The sequence below is a fragment of the Notolepis coatsorum genome (assembly GCF_963971535.1).
Source record: "Notolepis coatsorum genome assembly, chromosome: 2".
NCBI classification, from domain to species: Eukaryota; Metazoa; Chordata; class Actinopteri; order Aulopiformes; family Paralepididae; genus Notolepis; species Notolepis coatsorum.
The window spans coordinates 187,462,293-187,487,718 of record NC_140166.1 but is presented as its reverse complement, the minus strand read 5'-3'; the positions used below and the strand labels follow the sequence as shown (position 1 = coordinate 187,487,718).

Below are 25,426 nucleotides of genomic sequence, written 5' to 3'. Positions count from 1 at the left end.
ACAGACATTGCAAAATGAAATGACTTTCAAGTACTTTTCCAAGCACTATTTTTCATTTTAAAAGGGCATTTAAAAGGATCCAATTAACTTTTGAATGTGTTTTTTTTATTGGAAAATAAATCTGATCCAATATTTATGGCTTAAAACCAATTTCCGACAATTAGTTACACTTTAGGAAAAAAAAATTGTAAAATCTTCAGACATTATTTATCATGGGTGAACAAAACTTTCAATGCGAATGGTTGATTTGAATTCCAAGGACTTTTTAAGCACCTTGTTAAAAGAAATGGCTGTTTTCAAGGAATTCCAGGCTTTGACTTTTTTTTGTAAAAAATCAAGCACTTTAAGCACTTCAAGGACCTTGTGCGAACCCTGCCATTATCTGGTTTATCTACAATTTACATTTACATTTAATCATTTAGCTGATGCTTTTATCCAAGGCGACTTACAAGTTCTGTACAACAAGTCAGCAGGAAGGTTACAACTCTGGCAGCTAAGGGTAAGTAACATTTTTCATCAAACAGTGTTGAACAGTCTTGAGTGCATAGTAGTATAGACATATGAGCATAGTAGGTAGTAATATAGGCAAGGTAGAATCCTTAGTAGCAGAGTGCATTACTAGTAAAAGACAGTACAGTATTATATTTAATATTCTTTTATTAACTTTTTTTAATACAATAGCTGTCATAATTAGCATATCAAGTAAATAACAAGAGATGAAAAAAAAGGGAACAAAGATCTTAAAAGCTACCTTGTTGTCTTGCATGTCCCGATTGGCTCCGTTCTTCAACAGCACCAGAGTGGCCTCAACGTTATTCACTGCTGCAGCCCAGTGGAGAGCAGACTTGCCTGGTGGGATGGATGAATGGATAGAGGAGGGAAAGACAAAGATGCGTGTCAGCTAGACTGACATTCCTACGGTTCAACAGCAGACAGAACATTCAGTAAACATTCCAGAGACATTTGACTGCTACTCCAGGTTTGCATGTCATCACTGTTATGGTTGGTATAAAGAAAACACTATGACATGACGTGCAAATGATGAATCAAATGCTGTTTAAAAATGTTGACCTACAGTACATAAGCCAAGTGCACTAAATCGTTAGCAAGCATACTATACTCCATACTAATAATAATAATAATAATAATAGTATTTATTATTATTATTATTATTATTATTATTATTATTATTATTATAACTACTAACTATTCATAACAGAGCATATATAATGAGGAGATGGAGCACTGCTGGAGTTTTGAATGGAGAAATCTGTAAAACTAAAGATGGCGGCAACATATTCAGAGAAAACAATTAAATGTGATGTGATTTTTATGTTGAGTAAAATTACAATGTACTGCATTTTGAGGTGAGTTTTATTGTATGTATAAAATGAAGACAGATATTTGCCAAAAGTAGTGAGTGGTTGCCATGGTAACTAAAGACTCTTTGCTCCTGGATGGCGAATGCATAGAAGCTGGTCTAAGTAAAAATATATATTTTTTTCTATCACAGAATTGACCAAATTAACCATTCTGAGTTGTCAGCAATTTACCAGTGACTTTAAATACAATGATATGTATGACAGATTCTTAGATATGGATGACTTCCCATTCAAAGGGATAGGGGTCAGGTCTTGTTACGTTGCTGTTATCAAGATGGCGGCAGAGTGAACCGACTTCTCTTCAGACAGACTTTGTTTTTGATTGATTGATTGATTGAAAACTTTATTAACAGATTGCAGAATGGGTACAATACAGTACAGCTCAATACACACAATTGTTAAGGGGATGCAGACCAGAGAAAGACTTTCGTCTTGTTTACATCAGGGTCCCCCATTTTCAATTAATCATAACATATATGACATACATGACATACAGGTAGACAGTACTGTTGTATCTAGACATTTATGACATACCAGTACTGTTTATGTGTCCAAAAGGAGTCTAAAAAGAGAGTATATACATTTGGGGGGGGAGGAACTGTACATTGGAGTCAGGGCTTTCCCCCTGACTTTGAATCCAGCCATACGCTATGCTGCCTTGAAAACGTCTCACTTAGTGCCCTCTCTAAATTGGTTGGTGCGGCTAAACCCTCAACCTGTCTGTTTGACCCTCTTCCAGCAACTCTCATTAAAAAACTCTTCCCAACTCTAGGCCCTGCCCTACTCAATATCTTCAACACCTCCTTGTCTACTGGCGTGGTGCCCCTGGCCTTTAAATCAGCCGTCATTAAACCACTACATAAAAAACCGAACCTCGACCCTCTAATCTTGAAATTACAGACCCATCTCCAATCTTCCGTTCCTATCCAAAATATTAGAACGGATTGTCGCAACGCAACTCACTGACCATCTATCAAACAATAATCTTAATTAATCTTTTCAATCTGGCTTTAGAGCCTTACACAAGTCACAAATGACTTACTGCTCTCTCTCGACTCAAATGTATTTTTTGCTCCATCTCCGCCCACTACAAACATGGGAACTCTCTAACCCCTGTCCCAACCCCACCCCCCCCCCCCCCCCCCTCTCTCTGAGTCGTTGTCTCGTAGTGCTGACCAAGGTGGTGGATGTCTCGGGGTCTTGCCCAAGATTGCAGTGACTGTTCTACGTGCACCACGAGGCCATGGATCAGTCTTCTGTGGGAAACTGTACATTGGAGGTGGTTGGGTGGGTGGAGTGGGGGTTGGGTAGGCGGGGTGGGGGAAACTGTACATTGGAGATGGTTGGGTGGGTGGAGTGGGGGTTGGGTAGGCGGGGTGGGGGAAACTGTACATTGGAGGGGGTTGGGTTTGGACATTTACAGGGGCCAGTTTCGAATTGCAGTCTCCCGTTGTTAATTCTACTATTCCTATTATTCTTGCCTGCTTGCATTTGTATTGCATGACTAAGTAAACAACAACAACAGGAGAGCAAAGGGATAAATAAAAAGACTAACCGTGGTCATCTACAGCGTTGATGTCGGCGTGGCAGTGTACCAACTCCTCCACCATGCCCTCCACCGCCAGCCGGGCGGCCAGGATCAGAGGGCTGGTGCCATCGTTCATGCGGGCATCCAGTTCTGTTGCGCGGTTACGGATCAGTATCTTGAGAAAAGGGGAGATGACATTGAGTAATGAAAATGTATACCAGATGTCAATTCCACAAATCCAGTGTAAATTATTAGCTCTTGCCGTCAAAAGGTCAACAAGACAACAGTAAAGTCAGTGTAGAACCTTAAGGTGACGAGTGTTTGCGTAGCACTGTCCATCTCCAAGTACGACTCATTGCATTGTATTATCGATGGCATTGGATTTCAAGTCAAGTCAGGTCAGATTGCTGTCCTTCAGTGGCTTATATCAATACTAGTCAATTGTCTCCCAAGCTTTTCAGCCATTGTTTGTGCGCTGGCACCTGAATGGCAGCCATGGCCCGCGTCACCAAGGTTGGGTGCCACACATTGGTGCTTCTATATTGTAAAGCACTTTTTTCCCCCCTATGACTAGAAAGGTGCTATATAAATATGGTAATTTGGGCGGCTAAGTGGCGCAGTGGGCAAGGCGCTCGCCACTAACACAGGAGATGCTGGGTTCGAGCCCAGCTCTCGGCGTTGCTTCCGGCTTGGCTGGTCGTTCATACTAATACAATTGGCAGTATTAGGGGGTGGGAAAGCCGGTGGGTGGGGATCGGACTTTGTGGACAGCGACTCCTACAGGTCGGTTGGTGCGCCTGTACAGCAGAATCAGGAAGCAACGGGGGCAGCGTGAGCCTCCCACGCGTTACTCCTCGCTGCTGAGAGATTGCGCTGTACAGGTGAAAAGATGCGACAGCTGCCTCCTCGTGTACCGGAGGGGACACGTGATGCAAGGCTTGGTCCACATTGCAGCCGACCAGTGGGAGGCATGGTCTAACAACGTTCGAGACAGGGGAGGGTAGAATTGGATAATACGAAATTGGGATAGGAGAAAAATAGAAAATGGGGAGAAAAAGTAGATAAAAAAAAAGAAAAATACGGTAATTTATTCATGCATCCATTCATTCATCCATCCATTCATCCATCCATCCATTCAGTCATTCATCCATTCATTAATTCATCCATCCATTCATTCATTCAAGTGCATATCTGCTCGCGGTCGCTCTCTCTAACCTGGAAGACCCCCTGGGCGTCGGCCGCTACAGCAGCGTGCAGTGGAGTTCTTCCCATGTTGTCGTGAGCGTTGGCGTCGGCTCCCGCGTCCAACAGTCTCTTGGCAGCGTCGGCCCGGGCGTAGCGGGCGGCCAGGTGGAGCGCCGTCTCTCCGGTGCGGTCCGTCTGGGCCATGAGCGTGGCTCCCTGGGCGATGAGGTCGCAGATGACGCTGGGTCCCGGCTCGTCCCCTCCACTCTCCTCCTCCTCCTCGCCGTGCAGGCCGCAGTCGGGGCCTCCGCCGTTCCGCAGCGAGGCCAGCATTAGCGGGGTGAAGCCGTCTGGAAGAGGAGATGGAAGGAAAAAGTGTTCAAACGTGGTTTCTATGTAGATGAAGGTGACTATGTGAACATTGACTATAATATTATATTAACTTGCAGATCAACATTAAAACTAATATAAAACAGACTATTGTCTATGTCAGCTAACTAGTTAAGGGACCACTAGGCAACATAATGAGTACCCGCAGTAGAGACCATGTCCCCGGGTATGAGCACCAGTGGTGTGTAGTGAATATATTTAAAAACATGAAAATCTTGAGCTTTATACAGTAGACTAGTAGAGGACCAGACAGCAAATATCAAGAGGTCTCTATGGACTACAATGGAAATAAGATTAAAATGTGTTATTCACACAAGGAGCATCCTCTTGGGTAAATAAAGGTTATTATAAATGTAAAAAAATATATATATTTTTTGAAAACCGATACCGATATTTTCCGATATCACATTTTAATGCCAATATCGGCCAATAATATCGGACATCCCTAATATATATACTATAATATAATATAAACTCAATCAGTCTCCACACACACCTGGTCCCTTGACGTTGACATCCAGACCTGCGTCCAGGTCGGCCTGGGGGGGCGTGAGGGTAATGTCAGCAGCTTTGTGGTGCTGCACGGTCCACTCCCTGCGGTCCACTCCTCCCTCCACAGCCAAGGGCAGCAGGGGCTTGTCTTCAGTCTGGGAGGGGGGGGGGGGTTGGGGTTATGCGTTACACACAAAAAATAGCTATTGACCTATCTCAAACCCAGCCCTCTTTTCTTGATCCTTCAATCACAAAGGTAATCTAACAGGGTAATTTATCCACATACAATAAGGCTGATTGATGTGAAAGCACATGAGTCATTTTCAGCTTTTTATTAACAGTATTATTAATAGCCTGATATTTAAACCAAAATAAGCTATATATCATGATTTATCATGAGACTACTCTGGGTCAATCACCCCTACTTCTCACCCTTGGTTTTTTGGGTGGGACCTCGTCCTCCAGCCATCTCTGGCTCTGGCCTCCATCAATTATGGATCCATCCTGGGTCTTGAAGTTCCTGGTGGGAGAGAGAAACAGCCGCTTGGGTTGTAGTCCACCATGATTCTCTAATGTGAAGGACTCTACTTCTCTTTGGTGTTTCCAAAGGGATCTACGATCTAATGCTACGATGACGCTTTTTATAAGCATCTAATGATATGAGATCATATTGATGCATGTCCTTGTCCACATTCAATATGAAAATGCAATTGACCTATCTCAAACACGCCCCCTTTTCTTGATCCTCCAATCACAACTGTCGCTTCCCTGAGGGAAGGGCTTATACGGACTACTTAGGATGCCTTCTCGCTCATTCGATCACTACGCCATTAAAAGCCCAACATTGGACCGTCTAGACTTGCCAGATAATGTGTCCCTGCCGTGATCCAGATGGTAACAATTGCATCTAAAATGACAAATGTAACCTTAACCGTAACAGAATTCCTTTGTCTGTAGATCCACTCACTTCATGCCAAAGTCATCCTGTCCCACAGGCTCTCTCCTTTTGTCGTCCTTTTTGGCCATGAAGCCATCGGGGAGCCAGAGGATGCCATTTTTACGCTTCCTCTTGGCTGCCAGCATCCCCAGCACCAGGATGAGAAGGATGATGACTGCTGCCACGCCCACCAGGTACAGCAGGTAGTTTGGACCTGGAGCTGGACTCCGGTCACCTGGATGGAGGGGGTGCAAAGGATACATCTCACTATAGCCGTACTTCGACCCAAACTATCCAGGAACTTTTAGTCCCAGGAACTGCTTTTCAATGAATTAAGCGGTTTGTTCAGCCCACAGTTGTCTGCGTTTCCACTGCAGTCTGAAGATCCACAAAGATTAGGCAAATTAGTCTGCTGATGTATGAAAAGGGTCTCTCAATCAGACATTCCAGTGTCTCAATAATAGTTAACTATACTAGAGCACAAAGGACAAGTTCCTATGATGAAATCTTCGTGATCACAGTTAAAATAATGTCCCTTAACTCATTGAGCGCCAAGGGCGGTCAGGTGGCGTAGCGGAGATTGCGTTCGTCAACAACGCTGGAGACGCTGGGTTCGCGTGTTCGAATCCAGCTCCCGGTGTTGTCACCAGCTTGGCTGGCCGTTCACACTAATACAATTGGCAGTATTAGGGGGTGGGGAAAGCTGGCGGGTGGGTCCTGGGCGTTGTGGACAGCGACCCCTACAGTTCGGTCGGGGAACCTGCTCAGCGAGGGTAGGATCTGGAGAGAGGTAGTGCGGCCTCCCACACGTTACACTCTCCCAGTGAGAATCTGCGTGGCCAGGCTGGCTGCCGGCTGGCTGCACATGCGTTGGAGGAAAGCATGTGACAGTCTCCGGCCTCTCGGACCAACAGTAGGGGAAAGTGCGCAACAACCAGGAAGGGGGTTGGGAATTGGCATAACGACTAACAGTGGGATGGGAGAAAAATCTGAAAAAGGAGGGGAAAAAAAGATAATAATAAAAAAAAAAAAAAACTCATTGAGCGCCAAAAACGAGATATCTCATTTCTGAGAGCCAACGCTTGAGCGCCAATAACGAGATATCTCGTTTTTCGTTCCCTTTTCCTTTTTTTCCATTATTATTATTCTAAACACTCGCGCAGGCCTTTGTGAGTGTGCCTGGGACCTCTGGCTACGTTATAATTGGAATGACGATCGAATCCTGACAGGTGGCAGTATCGCCTACCTTTTGAACTGCATGGGCCAGTTTAGTGTGGGGCCGCCCCAAAGCACTAGGGAGCGAGCAGCAGTGAGACTACAGCCAACTAACGTTCGACAATGGTGATCGCCTAGAGCGAACTATTGGATATTATGAACAAGAAGACAAAATGGATGATATGGATGATGATTATGGATGATAAGGTGCGTTTTCACCAGACTATGTTGGACTCAGCACTTCTGGTAAATCATAAAAATACTATAGTCAAACCGGCCGATGAGGAAACCTATTCGGCTCCATGGTATAGTCTGGCCCGAGCAGACTATAGAAGAAGAAGACAACAGATGAGGGCCACCTAACGTTATATGTATCGATCCTGTTCTGATCCAAGACACTTGGAGCGAGAGTGGAGTACCTCCTGACAAAGGTAACGTCTATTTTACGCCTATTTTACCGAACCCCATCATAAAACATGCTTTTGTAATGATCGCAGCATCGGAAAACGACCCCCCCCCCCCGATGGCTTTGTGAAGAAACATATGGTCGTGTTTACCTTTGACTTGGCAATAATATAGGTTTCATAGCGCACAAACGAAGGTATGTAGAAATAAACTGTTTCATCCCTGTTGGAGTATAAATAGTGCCTGTCAAATGAGCCATACTATTGTCTCCATAGCTATAATATAGAATATACTATGGGTCCGCAAACATCGTGAAAATGGTCAATAACACTGGCGCCAGGGAGTAAAGATGGAAAAACAGTGTGGCAGTCAATGAGTTAATTGAGTTCCCTTAGGTCCCTGCGATGGAAAATTCCAAAGGATTCCTACACTTCCTCACTTAACACTGTATGTGATATAGAGACACTTCCTCACTTAACACTGTATGTGATATAGAGACACTTCCTCACTTAACACTGTATGTGATAGAGACACTTCCTCACTTAACACTGTATGTGATAGAGACACTTCCTCACTTAACACTGTATGGTGATATAATAGAGAGACACTTCCTCACTTAATGTTTTGCAGATACATTTGATTTATTTTCCATTTATTTGACAAAACTGTAAACATGCCTGCCTGTTCTACATTGTCCTCCTCCAAGGGAACAGAAAAAATACCCCATAATAACCACTAAAATATAGTTGCTGGGATGCAGTGAATGAGTCATTCACTAAAAATGTCTTGACTCACACAGACCCTCGTAATCAAATTATCTGCTAATTGGCTATGAAAGGACATACCTATTACAACAATTTAATGTATGTCTGTAAATGGAAACGTCTAAATGCACATATTCCATCATTCCTTCCACAACGGAACCTTGAGGCGGTGTGAGGTTGAACACTACTTACTGTCAACAGACTCCACAGGGTTAGGGTTGAACACTACTTACTGTCAACAGACTCCACAGGGTTGAACACTACTTACTGTCAACAGACTCCACAGGGTTAGGGTTGAACACTACTTACTGTCAACAGACTCCACAGGGTTAGGGTTGAACACTACTTACTGTCAACAGACTCCACAGGGTTAGGGTTGAACACTACTTACTGTCAACAGACTCCACAGGGTAGGGTTGAACACTACTTACTGTCAACAGACTCCACAGGGCTGTTAGGGTTGAACACTACTTACTGTCAACAGACTCCACAGTTAGGGTTGAACACTACTTACTGTCAACAGACTCCACTTTAGGGTTGAACACTACTTACTGTCAACAGACTCCACTTTAGGGTTGAACACTACTTACTGTCAACAGACTCCACAGTTAGGGTTGAACACTACTTACTGTCAACAGACTCCACTTTAGGGTTGAACACTACTTACTGTCAACAGACTCCACTTTAGGGTTGAACACTACTTACTGTCAACAGACTCCACAGGGTAGGGCAGCTCCGCCTTCAGGTGTTCAGCTGCGATGAAGGAGGCAGCCTGCTCCGTCTTGAGGAAACAGTCCACTGAACTATGGGCACACTCACGGTTATCGATCTCCAGGTACACCTTAGAGCTGCAGATAGAAACACACGCACACACACACACACACACACACACACACACACACACACACACACACACACACACACACACACACACACACCAAGGTACACTTCAGTTAGTCAAGATATTGCAGACATATTGTTCATTGTTTTACACATTTGACTATAGGATGATATTGCTAACACTTAGTTGTATAAAAGACTATTAGTATTTCTAAAACATTATTTATGCTCCTTCTCAGCAATGCCCTGCTGCACAATCCCACACACACTCACACCTGAGAGTACAACCTTCTACTGTCGGTCACTGAGCACCTCCACTGGAGCAATTGGTGGTTAAGTGCCTTGCTGAAGGGCACTTCAACCGTAGCTGTTAAGAGACCATGGTTTATGTCATTCCATACTTCTTTTTATTCTATTTATTTTTGGGCTTTTTCTGTATTTTTCACCCATCCCAATTTAGTCGTTATGCCAATTCCCTTCCTGGTCGTTGCCCGCATTGCCCCACTGTCGGCCTGGGGAGGGTGTAGAACTACCACATGCCTCCTCCGATACATGTGGAGTCCCCAGCCGCTTCTTTTCACCTGACAGCGAGGAGTTTCACTGGGGGAACGTAATGCGTGCAGAGGTTCACGCTATTTCCCCCAGATCCCCCTCCCTGCTAAACAGGCGCCCCGACCGACCAGTAGGAGTCGCAGTTTACAACGACCAGGACACACACCCCACCGGCTACCCACCCGCTAACACTGCCAATTGTGTTAGTAGGGACGACTGACAGCTGGATTCGATCCCAGAGTCTCTGCGGTGGTAGGTGAGTGCTTAGTCCACTGCACTACCCAGCCGCACCCATACTTTATTAATTAAGACCTGGAAATTGTCCTGCATATAGCTTCCTCCCTCGTCCTGTCCTTACCCGATAACCTCCTTCTCCAGCTCCCGTTTGCCCCTGCGCCTCTCCACCAGCTCCCCCATCTCCTCCTCCAGGCCATAGTACGGGTAGACCATGGGCTTCTTGTTGGCGTCCAGCTTCACCCTCAGGTTGGTGTGCAGCAGGTTTCCCAGGGAGCGCAGGAAGCCCCTCATGTCCCCCAGCAGCTCGTCGGGCTGCAGCCGCACCACGATCACCAGGGTCCCGTCCGCCATCTTGGGCGGGGTGTCTCCGGAGCAGTCCAGGCCGTCCCAGCCGCAGGCCTCGGTGTAGCAGCTCTGGTCACAGATACCGTTCCCGTAGTGGTCCGCACAGTACCTGTCGTACCTGGTGACATGGAAGGAAAGGCACGAGCGTTTGACTCAGTACAGTGGCTTCCAATGGCAGGTTCCTAAATCTGCTACAGCAGAATGAATGAATGAATGAATGAATAGTTTATTTTCGGTCTTTGTTTACAACAAATCAAAAACACACTTGTGTGGACTTACAAAAAGAAAAGAAATCACAAATGTACATATTCAAAGTAAGCTCACACACAAAATCCAAACTCAATGACTTCTATTATTATTATTTATTTCAAAGAATAATAATAATTTACGTACTTGCAGGAGGAGGTCTCCTGACACTCAAAGCTGTCGAAGAGGCAGCCGGAGTTGTCGCACTCCTTGTCACAGCGGCCGTTCCTGAAGAGCTCCCAGCAGGGCACGCTGGCAGTGCAGTTAACCCAGGGCCTCTCCCAGTGGAGCGAGCAGTCGCCTCCGTCCCACTGACATTCATGGTTGTTACACTGAGGGTCGCACACTTTATCCCCTGACCGCTGCTCACACTCCAGGTACTGGCAGGCCGGGGACGGCACGATCTCGCAGTGTCGTCCTGCGAAGGGCGGGAGGCAGCGGCAGCTGTACTGGAGCGGGCTGTGGAGGTCTTTGATGCAGGTTCCACCGTTCTGGCAGGGTCGGCTTTGGCAGCCCTGGAAACTGCCACAGTTAAACCCAGCATAGCCCTAGGAACAGAGGCCACAGTGATGTGGTGAAATACAGTGATATCATGGAAGTCAGAATTTAGAAGTAGGCCTACTTACTGATAGAGTGGACACAGACTTTAGAGGGAGGGGTAACTTACTGATAGAGTGGACACAGACTTTAGAGGGAGGGGTAACTTACTGATAGAGTGGACACAGACTTTAGAAGGCGGGGTAACTTACTGATAGAGTGGATACAGACTTTAGAGGGAGGGGTAACTTACTGATAGAGTGGACACAGAGTTTAGAGGGAGGGGTAACTTACTGATAGAGTGGACATAGAGTTTAGAGGGAGGGGTAACTTACTGATAGAGTGGACACAGACTTTAGAGGGAGGGGTAACTTACTGATAGAGTGGACACAGAGTTTAGAGGGAGGGGTAACTTACTGATAGAGTGGACATAGAGTTTAGAGGGAGGGGTAACTTACTGATAGAGTGGACACAGACTTTAGAGGGAGGGGTAACTTACTGATAGAGTGGATACATACTTTAGAGGGAGGGGTAACTTACTGATAGAGTGGACACAGACTTTAGAGGGAGGGGTAACTTACTGATAGAGTGGACATAGAGTTTAGAGGGAGGGGTAACTTACTGATAGAGTGGACACAGAGTTTAGAGGGAGGGGTAACTTACTGATAGAGTGGACACAGACTTTAGAGGGAGGGGTAACTTACTGATAGAGTGGACACAGACTTTAGAGGGAGGGGTAACTTACTGATAGAGTGGACAGACTTTAGAGGGAGGGGTAACTTACTGATAGAGTGGACACAGACTTTAGAGGGCGGGGTAACTTACTGATAGAGTGGACACAGACTTTAGAGGGAGGGGTAACTTACTGATAGAGTGGACACAGACTTTAGAGGGAGGGGTAACTTACTGATAGAGTGGACATAGAGTTTAGAGGGAGGGGTAACTTACTGATAGAGTGGACACAGAGTTTAGAGGGAGGGGTAACTTACTGATAGAGTGGACACAGACTTTAGAGGGAGGGGTAACTTACTGATAGAGTGGACACAGACTTTGGAGGGAGGGGTAACTTACTGATAGAGTGGATACAGACTTTAGAGGGAGGGGTAACTTACTGATAGAGTGGACATAGAGTTTAGAGGGAGGGGTAACTTACTGATAGAGTGGACACAGACTTTAGAGGGAGGGGTAACTTACTGATAGAGTGGATACAGAGTTTAAAGGGAGGGGTAACTTACTGATAGAGTGGACACAGACTTTAGAGGGAGGGGTAACTTACTGATAGAGTGGACAGAGACTTTAGAGGGAGGGGTAACTTACTGATAGAGTGGACAGAGTTTGGAGCAGTGGTTCTCAAACTACGGGCCACAACCCAAAGTGGGGTCAGTGGCAACATTTTCTTTTAAATATGTATGTTTTGGCAACATATTTTGGCTAAATATGCCTCGTTTTATAAATGTGTATTAATAACATAGTGCTGGAATAAAATGTTCTAATAAATATGCATGATCAAATTCAACAACGTGTGCTTTTATTTTGATATTCCTTAATTCCATGTTGAAATTATGTGATACATTAAGTGTGGGGTTGCCGAAAAAGATTCCTAAATAAAATGGGGTTGTGGTATAAAAAAGTTTGAGAACCCCTGCTTTAGAGGGAGGGGTAACTTACTGATAGAGTGGACACATATTTAGGAAGTAGAAACTACACGGCTAAACACCTGTGTGAGGACTAACAGGACAGTATAGTACAGGCATAGTCTTGCAGCTGACTATTCATGTACATGTGTAAATCTAGCATCCTCCCCCAAAACTGCTACTCGTGTAGCATACCTGAGCTATGGTGTTTGTCCCTCTGAAGCAAGCAGGAGAATAAGAGGAGGGGGTAGAGGGGGTTAGTGGTTGGAAAAACAAAGCATTTATGGCTAAATAACCAAGACACATAAAATCCTGCCAAAAACTGCCAATAACAATTTAATAGTTTAACAAACAAAAGCAACAAGAGAGAAAAGCATAGAAGCTGTTATTTAGAAGTGACATCAGCCTCCCCTGCCCTTTTATATTGACCAGAGTCGCGCAGAACAGCAAGCTGGTGGGAGGAGGAGTGAAGGGAGCCTGAGAGCATGTCAAAATATGAGCACAGACAGGACGTGGTAGACAGGAAGAGAGAGAGACTTACAGGAAGACAGGAGCAGGTGTATCCATGACCAGAGCTCATGTTCATGGAGCAGATGCCCGCGTTATGGCAGGGCTTAGACAGGCACAGATCCACCATGGACTCACAGTGACGGCCTGGGGAACAGCACATGGACCAGCAGGAGACGTATTTACAAAACATGGTTTCAGGGTTAATGGTACCGTAACTCTAGAAAACATGGTTTCAGTGATGTTAATGGTACTCTACACTTAAAACACAATTGCAGTGATGTTATTGGTACTCCTCTAAATTCTAAAAAACCTGGTTTCAGTGATGTTAATGGGACTCTAAACAAAAAAAAACATGGTTTAATTGATGATAATGGTAATAAAAATTTAAAGGGGAACTATCTTATAAATGGCCTTTTTGAGTGTTTAGCATTGTTTCCTAGCTATGTGAACTTATATTAATTAATATGATCTATGTCTCAAAATTCTCATATTGGCGCATTCTTCCAATTCTCCTCTCACAATATTCACCCTCACTGAACTGAGTCATTTGAAAATGTGCGCGATATGTGATGTCAGAAAGACACCGCTGCATGTTAATGGAGACGTGCAGAATGAGCTGCACACAGTGGTTGGAGCCCAGGCTCAAAACGGCTCGAGATCTTGAGGTAGAAAAATGCTGTTTTTGAGGACTTGATTAGAAATACAAAACAATGAATAAAAAAAATATATATATTACAGAGGTGTTCCATAGACTCACAGGAATTGTGTAAAAGTGCCCAAATAGTGAAAGAAATAGTAAAATAGTTCCCCTTTAAATAAACATGGTTTCAGTGATAATAATGGTACTCTAAAAAACATGATTTCAGTGTTAATGGTACTCTAAAATACTTGATTTCAGTGACGTTAATGGTACTCTAAACTCTAAAAAAAAAAACATGGTTTCAGTGATGTTAATGTGTCTGACATAATGTGAAACTTGTGATGTGTTGAATGTCTGTGCATCGTTGTTACCATGCTAACATTCCAGAACATTACTTTTTATACAACAGGTATACAGAGCGTTCTAAACCGTAAGTATATTCATGATACACTCACGGTTAAATCACCATGAATATACCGCTGCGCTGGCTTTTGAATGTTGTAGAAAGTGGCATTCATCAAATGGAAACTGTCAACATGACCTACTCCACGGACAACGTTACGTTTGATTTAACGTCCCCGTTAACTATAAACGAGTGGATAGATATAGAGGACGGGCCTACATCTAACCGTATTCATAAAAATAGCATTATTAAACATGCCAATCCAACGAAAGATGAGCTGTACGCACTGGAGAAAAGCCGCAATTAATCCTTCAACACCACGAAGTCGACGGCCTGGGCATTGAACTGGCCCAACTCCCAGAACTGTCGGAGGTGCTGATGACTTTTTCCGACTTTCGCTTGCATTAGACCAGCGGTTCCCAAACTTTTTTGGCCATGCACCCCCCGTCACCTCCCGACCTAGCTGACGCACCCCCCAATGCCCAACATAAAAAAGACAACACAGTCTATTAATAGGCGCACTAAAGGCATCAGGTTTAATCCAATAAGAACACATACCAAAGTATGACAAACAAAATAAAATACTTCACCACACGAAAGAACAAAATGAGAATTACATGCATAGACTCAGAACCAGATTGGCCAAAAAACTAAAAAAAATTGTTGAATCCACGTCTGAGATGCATTCCATAGGTGGGAAATATGTCCGTAGCTGCTCAGCGAGTTGGTTGAGGTGTTCTGTTATTAGGCTTTTTACAGGTTTACCCATGACAACTTTGTTTCCCTCCTAGAACGCATGAAGTGTAGGGAAACACATGAGCATAATACGCTGCCACAATAATAGCGCACCGGTCCCAGTCGCAGGAAGTAAAGTGCATTTTGGATACATCTTTTTTTAAATTATTATTATTAAAACGTACGTTTTTAATTTAAAAGTTTAGTAAATTTCATGATTTACACAGTGAAAATCCCCATTTGAAATACTGTATATTAGTTATATTTATTAGTAAAATAACACCATAGCACAGCCATTAGCCTTTTCATGTCACGCACCCCCAAGAGGGCTCTCGCACACCGCAAGGGGTGCACGCACCACAGTTTGGGAACCACTGCATTAGACTAATACGTCATTCGTTTGCGTTGCCAAGCTTGTTGATAGCCTACTCAAATTGAAATTCCATAGCAACAAGACATCTTTAGGAAAAATTTTTCCATGGCGCTAGGGGGTGTGTTGAGTAAAATGAAAGTGTGCACTGACCTTGGGTTTTCAACATTTACACAACGATATGATTCAATGGTTGGTTCTGTTTTATTTTATGTTGCTGGAGTATGGGGTTTTGATGATGCACCTGAATGTAATGCTATCCAGAACCGTGCCATGAGATACTTCTTGGGAGTCCATAAATATACAGCAAAAGGGGCTATAGAAGGGGACATGGGTTGGGACTCATGTTTGGTCAAGCAAAAATGTGAAATGGTTAGGTTATGGAACCGCCTGGTCCAGCTGCCAGATGACAGGGTGACTAAAAATATATTTAACTGGGACAGAGCACACGGTCATCCCTGGAGATGAGAGATGTCCATGATTTTTTCTTCTGCTGATTTAAGTATGATTTCTATGAATAATCTGCAGTGTAAGGTTAGTATAATTAAACCAAAATGATCAACAATCCATCAGGATAAATGGAAGGTGGAGAAGAACGTAAAAAAATTGAAGAAACCTAAACTTAGAAAATATGTTGAAATTAAAGAAGATTCTTTTACTGTAATGTTACCTTATGTAATGTTACATTTAAAGAGAAGACGGGGTGCGCCCTGTGTCTGCGTCTCTGTGTGCCCAATTAAGGTCTGGCACCCTGCCATTGGCTGTGGAAGTGGGTAGATTCCAAGGTACACCTGAGGAGGAGCGGTTGTGTGTTCTCTGTGATCTGGGAGTGGTGGAGGATGAATTTCATTTTGTTTTTCACTGCCCCTTGTACACCGACTTGAGGAGGGTTTTATTTAAGAAAGTTCAATTTGTAAATCCGGATTTGTTTTGGTAGTCTGAGAGTTGTTTTTTTGTGGAGGAGATTTTCAGTTTTGCAGGATTTTTGGAGAAAGCATGGCATTTGAGACAAAACACATTATATCCTATAGTTTTATATGAATTCCTCTTGTTTCTTTGAAGTACATTGTTTACAGCTTGTTATGTTTTCTTTTGTTTTCTTTTTTGTGGCCATCTTGGTCTATATACTTATTGTTAAGTGTTGTGAAGGGCCAGATTAAACTGAATATATATATGTATCGTTTGATATACCTTGTATATTATTTATATATATACACGGAATATCCCTTTACCTGCGTACAGACCAGAGTAATATTCGCTCTCCTATTGGACAGCGCCCCAGGCGCCTACGCGCAAGCCCCCAACGGCAAGTTCAAAGACAACTCCGGGCATGTCAGAACATGCCCAGAGTCTGCGTAGTAATACGAGACAAGAACTGAGGTTGGGACTAGATATTCACTTAAGTATAAATACGGCGCAGGTGTAAACAGCAGTAACTAGTTCAAACCCTTCACCACGAGTCAACGTGCAGTGAAGTGAGCAACCTTGCATCTAAATAGAGCATTGAGAACCGCGTGCGAATAGAATGTTAAAGTGTCAGAGTTTAATGCAGTAACGTTGAGTTCAACTTAATCTAATGTGAAGTAATAGTCGATCATTTATTGTATATCGTGCGGCCACAGTTCTTCCGTGTGTAGCATTACCCATCGGTTCGTCGTGTCTTTAGCTAGTGCACTCATCCAGGCTGTGTGGCCTAAATACGTTGCCCACACCCGAGGAGTCCTAGGCGAGAACCGTTGGACATGTACCCAGGAGAATTGGCACCGGCGATTGCAGAACCATTCCTGGTTGGATTATATTGCTTTGGGACCGTGACTACCGGAGAAGAGCACCGTTGATTTCCACTGTCGTTTGGGATTTAACCTCGTGAGGATTACCACTCGGGCCTGCCTCGTGGAAGGGGCTGGTTAGCTGTCGTCAATGCTGTCGAGCATCTTGGATTACAACTATTGCTTTTGTCTGCTGATCAAGGGAGTACAAGCACCGACTCCTGTACCTGGAGCCTCTTTATTCCTCGTTGACTCAGACGGAGTACCCGAACATTCCTCTACCCATTGTCTCCAGTTGGTACCGTTGTTGCCCTATATAATTGCTACTATACAACAGGTGGCGTCAGCTTAGACCCATCATAGTATTCCTACTATCCTTAGTGACTTATGCTCTTGACTGACTTTACGTATATTCTTCGCCATACAAGCGCGACCCTAATTCTCAATCTGTAACCTAACGTTGCCTAATAATAATAAATTACCCTCCAATAGTATTTCTGTGTCAATGCCGTGTTCTTGTGAGTGTTCACCATCAATATATGATGTACTGTTTGGCCAGTAATTAAAGTACATAACTAGCAGTGGTTTAATATATCACAATCTTTAATACAGTCAGGGTTTTGTAACCCCTCAGTTACATTAAGTATACTATATACTTATTGTTTATGTGTCTTGTAAGCCCATATGGGCTGGGCATCTGTATGTAAGACACAAAAATCCAAAATATCAATCAATATATGCCAAGTTCACTGAAATCGATATAAAAGACCCTAGAATTGTCTGTATTCATCCTATATTTTCCCGACACAACCTGCTGTATAAAAGCAATAATATACTCGGAAGCCTGTGGGATGTCATGAATATTGCCACCACGGCTGTGATGCCTACGCCACTCGAGCTTCGCTCTTGTGGCTGCGGGCGCATCACAGCCATGGCAATATTCATGACATCCCACGGCTCCTCGTGTATTATTGCTTAATTATTTGGTAAATCAGGTGTTTCTGATTGTTATTTAGACCAGATAGAGTGCTGTCATCCCCCCTCAACAGCAGGTGTATCATGTATATCTGTGTATCCTAGGACCTAGGCAACAGCAGGTGTATTATGTATTCCTGTGTATCCTAGGCAACAGGAGGTGTATTATGTATACCTGTGTATCCAAGGCGACAGCGGCACTGGTAGTCGTTGGCCAGTTGCACACAGTCGAGGCTGCCAGGAGAGTGGCAGGGTGCTGACAGACACTCGTTGATGTCCCCCTCACAGTGTTCTCCTGCGAAGCCTGCAGGGCAGGAGCAGCTGTAGCGCCCCACCCCGTCCACACACTGGCCCCCATGCAGGCAGCGAGGACCCCAGGAGCCCGGCTTGGGGGCACAGTCATCCATGTTCACCTCACACTGTAGCCCTACAGAGACGAGAGAGAAGAGACAAAGGGATCTTACAGTTGTCTGATAATAAGGGATTTTTTTATTTATTTTTTTAAACTTTGGCCATTCCCCTGGCTCTTTTATGTGTTTATCACATTTATACTGGTCAAGGATGACCGACAGAAACAGGCTGAAAGGGTTCAGATGGGGGGGAAGACACTCTGGGAAAGGCACGGCTGCAGTCGGGATTCGAACTCGCTAAGCCCCAGATCCGTGACGAGCACGGTTGTCCACGGCGCTGAAATAGCGCTCGCGGTACGTGGTGAGCTACTGGAGCTCCCCCGATAATAAGGGATCTTACAGTTGTCCGATAATAAGGGATCTTACAGTTGTCCGATAATAAGGGATCTTACCGTTGACCGATAATAAGGGATCTTACCGTTGACCGATAATAAGGGATCTTACAGTTGACCGATAATAAGGGATCTTACCGTTGACCGATAATAAGGGATCTTACCGTTGACCGGTAATAAGGGATCTTACAGTTGTCCAATAATAAGGGATCTTACAGTTGTCCGATAATAAGGGATCTTACCGTTGTCCGATAATAAGGGATCTTACAGTTGACCGATAATAAGGGATCTTACAGTTGTCCGATAATAAGGGATCTTACAGTTGACCGATAATAAGGGATCTTACAGTTGTCCGATAATAAGGGATCTTACAGTTGACCGATAATAAGGGATCTTACAGTTGACCGATAATAAGGGATCTTACAGTTGTCCGATAATAAGGGATCTTACAGTTGTCCGATAATAAGGGATCTTACAGTTGTCCGATAATAAGGGATCTTACCGTTGACCGATAATAAGGGATCTTACCGTTGACCGATAATAAGGGATCTTACAGTTGACCGATAATAAGGGATCTTACCGTTGACCGATAATAAGGGATCTTACCACTGACCGGTAATAAGGGATCTTACAGTTGTCCAATAATAAGGGATCTTACAGTTGTCCGATAATAAGGGATCTTACCGTTGTCCGATAATAAGGGATCTTACAGTTGACCGATAATAAGGGATCTTACAGTTGTCCGATAATAAGGGATCTTACAGTTGACCGATAATAAGGGATCTTACAGTTGTCCGATAATAAGGGATCTTACAGTTGACCGATAATAAGGGATCTTACAGTTGACCGATAATAAGGGATCTTACAGTTGTCCGATAATAAGGGATCTTACCATTGACCGATAATAAGGGATCTTACCGTGTGTTCCGGGTGGGCAGGAGCAGGTAAAGCGGTTGATGAGGTTGATACAGGTGCCTCCATGGAGACAAGGTTTGGAGTGGCATTCATCCACATCATACTGACAGTTCACCCCCTGGTAACCTGGCTTACACTGGAGGGAGAGAGGGGAGAGGAGAATGTCAGGTGACTGTGCTACAGCTAAAACGCACCGTTCAGACTGCTCACCACTGTTCACCTTGGAGTCAGGTAGGAAAGACGGACAATCAGGCACTCATCTGAGCAGATTGCACTCACGCCAACCGTGGACACATCATGCTCAGGATATGTCTTCAGCCTATGTGAGAAGCTTGCAAGCTAGCTAGCTTCTAGGCAGAGCTCACCGAACGCCAATGGTGATTCAGCTACAGTGGATTGGCTACAGGGCACTGATAAGGCAGACAGTCCCAAACTCCTTATAACCAGTGGGACCCAGGGCGGCTAAGTGGCGCAGTGGGCAAGGCGCTCGCCACTAACGCAGGAGATGCTGGGTTCGAGCCCAGCTCTCTGCGTTGCTTCCGGCTTGGCTGGTCGTTCATACTAATACAATTGGCAGTATTAGGGGGTGGGAAAGCCGGTGGGTGGGGATCGGACGTTGTGGACAGCGACTCCTACAGGTCGGTTGGTGCGCCTGTACAGCAGAATCAGGAAGTATCGGGGGCAGCGTGAGCCTCCCACGCGTTACTCCTCGCCAATGAGAGATCGCGCTGTGCAGGTGAAAAGATGCGACGGCTGCCTCCTCGTGTACCGGAGAGGACACGTGATGCAAGGCTTCGTCCACATTGCAGCCGACCAGTGGGAGGCATGGTCTAACAACGTTCGAGACAGGGGAGGGTAGAATTGGATATACGAAATTGAGATGGGAGAAAAATTGAAAATGGGGAGAAAAAGTAGATAAAAAAAAAACTGTGGGACCCATTTTAACCGATTTTAAGTGGCAGTCTGGGCAGTGTTTTTTCAGCTTAACCCTTTCACTACCACTACGAAAGGGTTAACCCTTTCACTGTGACACTACAGAAGGTTAACCTTCTATAGTGTGGTAGTGAAAGGTTAACCTTCTGTAGTGTGGTAGTGAAAGGTTAACCTTCTGTAGTGTGGTAGTGAAAGGTTAATCTTCTGTAGTGTGGTAGTGAAAGGTTAACCTTCTGTAGTGTGGTAGTGAAAGGTTAACCTTCTGTAGTGTGGTAGTGAAAGGTTAACCTTCTGTAGTGTGGTAGTGAAAGGTTAACCTTCTGTAGTGTGGTAGTGAAAGGTTAACCTTCTGTAGTGTGGTAGTGAAAGGTTAACCTTCTGTAGTGTGGTAGTGAAAGGTTAACCTTCTGTAGTGTGGTAGTGAAAGTGGCCACAGTGGCTGGTACCCTATTCACTCCAATACAAATGAGAATTGCATAGCCCACCCCCCACACAAACACACAAACAAACAAACAAACAAACACACAAACAAACACACTGACAGATTTCCCTTACTATGCATTCATAGGTGCCCTGGTAGTCCATGCAGGCGGCTCCATTGCGGCAGGGGTTTGACTGACACTCGTCCACCATCTCGTCACAGTAGCTGCCTGTGTATCCTGGCTGGCACTGACACTGGTGGGTGTTCCCCACGTTCATACACCGGCCTGCGTTCTTACACACCATCTCCACCCGTAGACCTGGGTAACAGAAACAAACACACGCACACAATGAAGAGGCTAAAGAACATCTGCACACTGGATCACAGCTCCCTATACTTGAAGAGGCTAAAAGGTGACGCTTCATCGGGTAAATTAACCACAATTCAGTTTTGGAACAATATTGCTCAATGTTGCATTTTTCGAGTATTTCCTCAGAATTCTACCTTGAACCTCTCGAACTCTACAGCTTTCAATGAGCATCGGTCGCTGTGACAGAAATGTACTCCGAATTCAAACACCTCAAAGGGTTAATTGTAGGGATGTTCGATATTGGCTTTTTTACAGATACCGATATACCGATATTGTCCAACTCTTAATTTCCGATACCGTTATCAACCGATACCGATATATGCCCCCCCCCCCCCCCCCCCCCCCCCCCCAAAAACGGAATAATTTCAGGTAATTAACATTAACATTATGCATACTTTTGACAATAAATAAAATCAGAAATCAGAATTTGTTCTTACTTGCTTGCCTGGGTAAATAAAGGTTAAATAAATGTAAAAATGTATTTTTTTTTAACCGATAGGCCGGCCTACCGATATCACATTTTAATGCCAATATCGGCCGATAATATCGGTAGGCCGATAATATCGGACATCCCTAGTTAATTGACCTATCTCAAACTCTGCCCTCGTTTCTTTTCATGCTCGAATCACAACCGTTGCTTTCCTCAGACAAACTAGGGAGTTGTGATTATGATGGTGGAGAAAAGAGCGATGGGGTTTGAGATACTGTAGGTCCATCAGTTCAGTAGTATCGCCAGCACTTCCTCCTCACCTTCCCCAGCGGCGTAGGCCTGACAGGACATGTTGGGGACGTCACAGTAGAGTCCCGTCCATCCGTCGGTACAGTGGCAGGTCCACGAGGTCTCGGTCTGGGAGCACAGCCCGCCGTTCAGACAGCGCACCTGACTGCACAGGTTCACAAAGTTCTGCACACAGGAGAGTGGGGTTGTTAGTTTGCAAATGGTAGCACATCTTATCTGCCCTTCATCCCCCCATGGTATTAACCCTTTCACTGCCACGCGACAGAAGGTTAACCCTTTACTATCACACAACCGACGGTCGCCTTCTGTGTATTGTCGCAGTGAAAGGGTTAACCGTTTGGTAGTGCGGCAGTGAACGGGTTAAAATGGATGTTCCGCATTTCTAAGGAGCTGATTTGTCACAAACTGGGACTTTCAGTCCATCCATAGAGCACTTACACCAGTGTTTTGGTTTGAGATTAGCAGGAAAACGTGAGCATTTGTTAGCAGCATCATGCTAAACATGCTAGTGGAAGTCTGTGGGAGGCATGAAGCGTGAATGTTAATTAACAAGCATTTTATCATTAGCATTATCATTCTTCATGCCCCCTGATTGATTCAACTAGCAATTCTGCTTCTAAATTATCTGAAAAACGGGTGTGTCTTAGATTAACCCTTTCACTACCACACTACAGAAGGTTAACCCTTCCACTACTAGTGTGGTAGTGGAAGGGTTAACCTTCTGTAGTATGGTTGTGCAAGGGTTAACCCTTTGTCGTGTGGCAGTGAAAGGGTTAACAAAGGATTCCCAGTTTGTGACAAATCAGATGTGGACTATCCCTCTGAGTACACATACAAACACAGTGACACATAGCCACACACACACACACACACACACACACACACACACACACACACACACACACACACACACACACACACACACACACACACAGTGACACACAGCCACACACACACAGTGACACACAGCCACACACACACAGTGACACACAGCCACACACACAGTGACACACACAGTGACACACACAGTGACACACACAGTGACACACACAGTGACACACACACACACAGTGACACACAGCCACACACACAGTGACACACACAGTGACACACACAGTGACACACACAGTGACACACACACACACACAGTGACACACAGCCACACACACACAGTGACACACAGCCACACACACAGTGACACACACACAGTGACACACACACACACACACACACACACACACAGTGACACACAGCCACACACACACAGTGACACACAGCTACATACACAGTGACACACACACAGTGACACACACACAGTGACACACACACACACACACACACACACACACACACACACACACACACACACACACACACACACACACACACACAGTGACACACAGCCACACACACACACACACACACACAGTGACACACAGCCACACACACACACAGTGACACACACACACAGTGACACACACAGTGACACACACACACACACACACAGTGACACACAGCCACACACACACACACAGTGACACACAGCCACACACACAGTGACACACAGCCACACACACACACAGTGACACACAGCCACACACAGTGACACACAGCCACACACACAGTGACACACAGCCACACACACACACACTACCTGGCAGTTCTGTCCATTGTACCCCACAGAACAGGTGCAGCGGTAGGACCCCAGGCCGTCGTTGCAGGTGCCTCCGTTCTTACAGGGCTGGGACTCGCACTCGTTCTGCTCATACTGGCAGAAGGTCCCGTAGAAACCAGGACGACAGCGGCAAGAGAAGGTGTTGATGTCGTCGATACACGTCCCGTTATTCAGACAGGAGCTGGAGGAAGAGACGGGAGTGAGGGACAGTGGGGACAATAACTTTGGGTCACGTAGCTAAACATAATCATTTGCAGTTTTTCAAGTGGGTGGAAATACAAGTGGGCAACCACAGGGAGGCGATATACCATTCTAGCTCCTTATAGGCCATAAGGTGAAGCCTGTTATCGTTTCATCCCGTTCCCACCTCGGGGGACTACGCCATTTTTACTCTGGGTGAAAGATCTATTGGTGTAGATTTAGGAATAAAAGGTTCTCCATTTAGAATCCACCGGGTTTTCCGCAATTATAATTTTTAAGTTGGGACTAGATCTTTCCTTGCAAACGGATACTTGGTCGTCGCGTAGTTATATTTGGTGTAATTGGTGCGAGTTCTGTCACGTGTCTTGCGCTCTACCAATAGGCTAGCAGCCTCTGTGTTGCCAGGATACGGCCGTCGGACGACAACAAATGACATCCACAGAGTAACGTGTACAAGATTTTACACAGACACGGTGGGATAGATAGAAACTGCGTCGAACGGTGGCTTAACCTACCAGGTAACCAACTAGGTTATTCAACTGTGACGACCCCAAATAGAAATGAAGGGCAGCTAGGAGGAAGGCTGATACTGCCACTATTGCAATTCCCTGATTTCTACAAACACATTTCAAACCAAATGCACAATGTTGTCATGTTTAAATAATGCAATGTAGATTGTGTTATTATCTATCGTTCTACTCTACACCCTGCGGGGGGTGACAGTGGCTCAGGAGGTAGAACGGTTTTCTGGTAATCGGAAGGTTCCCGATTTGATTCCAGCTCCTCCCGGCACCGCGTCAAAGTGTCCTTGAGCAAGACACTTAACACCTAACTGCTCCCGGTGAGCAGGTGGGCACCTTGCATGGTTGCCTCTGCCATCGGTGTGTGAATGGGTGAATGTGGGGCACAGGTTGTAACACACTTTGGATAAAAGTGCTATATAAATGCTGTCCATTTAAAACCCTGCCCATTTAGCTTTCTCGTCAGATGTGCGCTGAACCTAGCAGCGAGCGCAGCTCAAATGTCCAAATGAAACATTTCCAAATGATCAATAGGTGAAAAGGGCATTGATGCAAAGCGTATATTTTTTATATCCCACTGAAAATAAAATAAATGAATCAAATACAATATCAATCAATGTCCTTTTTTTATGGGTTACATATTCAATCAACAACCTACAGTACCTCTCAGTGCATTCTGGGATGTTGTGTTCACAGAGGATTCCGTCGAAGCCTGGCCGGCACTCGCATACAAAGCTGTTGACGTAGTCCCGGCAGACGGCCCCGTTCCGACAGGGCTGGCTGGCACATTCATCCACCTCCATCTCACACCGGTCCCC

At 44.9% G+C, this 25,426-nt stretch overlaps 1 protein-coding gene across 1 annotated transcript in view; it reads right to left on the bottom strand.

Annotated features, from left to right (window-relative positions):
* notch2 (notch receptor 2) overlaps window positions 1-25,426 on the bottom strand; it is a gene marked incomplete at its 5' end in the record, with an annotated part of 58,143 nt that overhangs the window by 3,719 nt on the left and 28,998 nt on the right. Inside the window, 16 exons of the mRNA XM_084308427.1 lie at window positions 752-849; window positions 2,938-3,085; window positions 4,126-4,445; window positions 4,982-5,132; window positions 5,410-5,497; window positions 5,945-6,149; window positions 9,004-9,146; window positions 10,049-10,390; window positions 10,666-11,066; window positions 13,231-13,343; window positions 18,267-18,518; window positions 19,752-19,884; window positions 21,237-21,421; window positions 22,223-22,376; window positions 23,866-24,067; window positions 25,272-25,426. The exon at window positions 25,272-25,426 is cut by the window's right edge and continues 74 nt beyond it. Coding sequence (XP_084164553.1) covers window positions 752-849; window positions 2,938-3,085; window positions 4,126-4,445; window positions 4,982-5,132; window positions 5,410-5,497; window positions 5,945-6,149; window positions 9,004-9,146; window positions 10,049-10,390; window positions 10,666-11,066; window positions 13,231-13,343; window positions 18,267-18,518; window positions 19,752-19,884; window positions 21,237-21,421; window positions 22,223-22,376; window positions 23,866-24,067; window positions 25,272-25,426 — 3,090 coding nt within the window. The remainder of the gene's footprint in view (window positions 1-751; window positions 850-2,937; window positions 3,086-4,125; window positions 4,446-4,981; window positions 5,133-5,409; window positions 5,498-5,944; window positions 6,150-9,003; window positions 9,147-10,048; window positions 10,391-10,665; window positions 11,067-13,230; window positions 13,344-18,266; window positions 18,519-19,751; window positions 19,885-21,236; window positions 21,422-22,222; window positions 22,377-23,865; window positions 24,068-25,271) is intronic.